The 2,407-nt window shown below is 45.9% G+C and overlaps 1 protein-coding gene across 1 annotated transcript in view; it reads left to right on the top strand.

Moving 5' to 3' along the window:
• The window catches only part of LOC119357253 (cationic peroxidase SPC4-like), a 2,493-nt gene extending 1,225 nt beyond the window's left edge, over positions 1-1,268 (top strand). Inside the window, exons 2-3 of the mRNA XM_037624248.1 lie at positions 194-388; positions 522-1,268. Of these exons, the coding sequence (XP_037480145.1) occupies positions 194-388; positions 522-1,052 (726 nt within the window). The 3' untranslated portion in view covers positions 1,053-1,268. The remainder of the gene's footprint in view (positions 1-193; positions 389-521) is intronic.
• The last annotated feature ends 1,139 nt before the right edge of the window (positions 1,269-2,407 follow it).

Genomic DNA, 2,407 nt, shown 5'->3' with positions numbered 1-2,407 from the left:
ATGTATGATTCAATTCTTGCCGCACTTGTGCAGCCAATTTGTACATTACATTTTCCTTTAGCACACTTAGCTGAAGATTAGTTGTGGGAATGTTAGTCATGAACTAAACATGCTGGTAACCCTAGCTAGCTAACTAATTATTTTACACAAAACTGTGTTGTGTACATACACATAAATGTATGTATGTGTACAGGGATGCGATGCGTCGATTCTTCTGCTGGGAACTCCATGGAGTGAGATGAGAATGCCGCCGAACCTGTCTCTAGATATCAGGCGGAAAGTGGCGTTCCTCATGGAGGACATCCGCGCCAAGGTGCACGAAGCCTGTGGGCCCACCGTCTCCTGCGCCGACATCATGGCCCTTGCCACTCACGACGCCGTTATAGCGGTATGTCACTTTTGGAAGAAAAAAATACAGAGCATGTGGTTAAACTTCCTTAAGTGTTGCTACTAAATATGTAAGATTAATTGTTTTCCCTATCATCAACACGCTAAATCATATGCTCTAATGCAACTTGCAGTCGGGTGGCAAACCTTACCATGTGCCACTCGGTAGGCTCGACAGCTTCGAGCCCGCGCCGCTGAGGTTCGTCGAGGAGCTCCCGCCCCCCACCTTCAGCATTGGCCAGCTTATAGCTGCCTTCAAAAGCCGCAGCCTCGACGAGAAAGACCTCGTGGTGCTCTCTGGTGCGCATACCATTGGGAAAGCTCATTGCGCCACCTTCAGCGACCGTTTCCCCAACTCCGACTCTGATGACTTTGTCCGAAGGCTACAAGATAACTGCACCGCCGACGTGAACCGGCGTCAGGACCTTGATGTTACCACCCCGGAAAAGTTCGACAACAAGTACTACATCAACCTCAAGCAGGGGAAGGGGGTTCTTACATCCGACGTGCAACTCCTCCTCAACGAGACCACCCGAGGGTACGTGAACGACTTCGCCGACAACGAGTGGTGGTTCTGGAACCAGTTCGGCAGCTCCATGAGCAAGATGGGGATGCTCCAGGGACCTCAAGGAAACGTCGGCCGCATCCGCCAGCAGTGCTACTAGTCTCATCGTACGTCCAACCTATTGAGGTGTTTGCTGCCTGCATTCTGCTTCCTTCAGATGGGATCGTTTTTTTATATTCAAATAAGAGGAGATCACATAGTAACTATGTTGAAGACGACTGTTAATCTCCTTGTAATAAGAAATAGCAGGCTGGCTCTACCCCTTTATCACACGAAATTTACTACTCCTAGTACTTACAAACTGTACGGTAAAGCCATTTACATTCGCGTTCCATCTACAGCGCCTATCTCCACCACCCAGAGCTGCCCATGATCGAAAGATGCATGTGAGAAAGCGACATGGGCACCTGCAGCCGTGTCCTTCTCTTTCGCATGCATGTCAGGTAGTAGGTGGACCTGTTGCTAGATTCTTGCATGTCCAACATTAATCTCCAGCCCAATTATGTGAGTAATTTCCCTAATTATCTTTGATGGTGGCTGTAGACCAGCACACAAACATGATTTAAATGCCAAAATAAATAAATATCTTGTTGTTTAAATTGGTTTGAAAGAACGTACTTTAAATAATTTCAAAGGGAACCAAAGTTTGTTAAATTGGTCTCTGAACTTTGCCATGAAAAACAGAAGAAATTTTGAGAAATTTTGGCATATCTCATAACTGTTGAAAAATAGTCAAAGAACTTTATTAACTCTTCTTTTGAACTTTACCTTCAAAACTCAAAGAACTTCAGGTTTTACTGGTTTTTTCAAAAGTTCTTCTGATTTTCATGGCAAAATTCAGACACATTCTTCATAGAGTTCTTAAGAAATTTATACTTGTGATTGGTGGTTAGTTATGCAAACCAGATAAAAATTGTTATGCATATGATAAAATTAGCAACTACAGTATTAGTATTAATCTGTTCACCCCCAAAGTAATTAGCAATGTGAGTTATGCATACAAGAGAAAAGCCACAAAACCGAGCATGGAAGGGAAAAGGGCGCAGGACATGCGGAGGAAAAGCTGACATGCAGAATCTATAGCCTGTGGCCTCACGTTTTGAGTGGACCCACCACATTCTACCTTTGCATGCAACACAAATCCAAATGCATGAAATAGCGGCTTGGATTTCTGCTGCAAATGGAACGCGAAGGACAAAAACCGCGTCCCAAACTGTATCAGAGTTGGAGGCGGTTTGGAATCTTATTATCAAAATAGTTTTGTCAATCTGAGCTTGTTGTTTCTGTTCTATATTGCAAACTTTTTACAGGAGGTGCGGGACGCTATAGCCCGACCCCCGCGTCGCTCCCCCAGGCGCCTCGGCGGAACCTAGTTGCCGGTCGGCGCACCCCCCTCTCCTTCCCTTTCCCTCGCCGCCACCGGAGGATGCGGCCAGGCTAAGCCCGCGTCGTGCA

This window comes from Triticum dicoccoides, chromosome 2A, assembly GCF_002162155.2.
Source record: "Triticum dicoccoides isolate Atlit2015 ecotype Zavitan chromosome 2A, WEW_v2.0, whole genome shotgun sequence".
NCBI classification, from domain to species: Eukaryota; Viridiplantae; Streptophyta; class Magnoliopsida; order Poales; family Poaceae; genus Triticum; species Triticum dicoccoides.
Note: the sequence above shows the minus strand (reverse complement) of the source record. Positions and strands in the feature narration are given on the sequence as shown.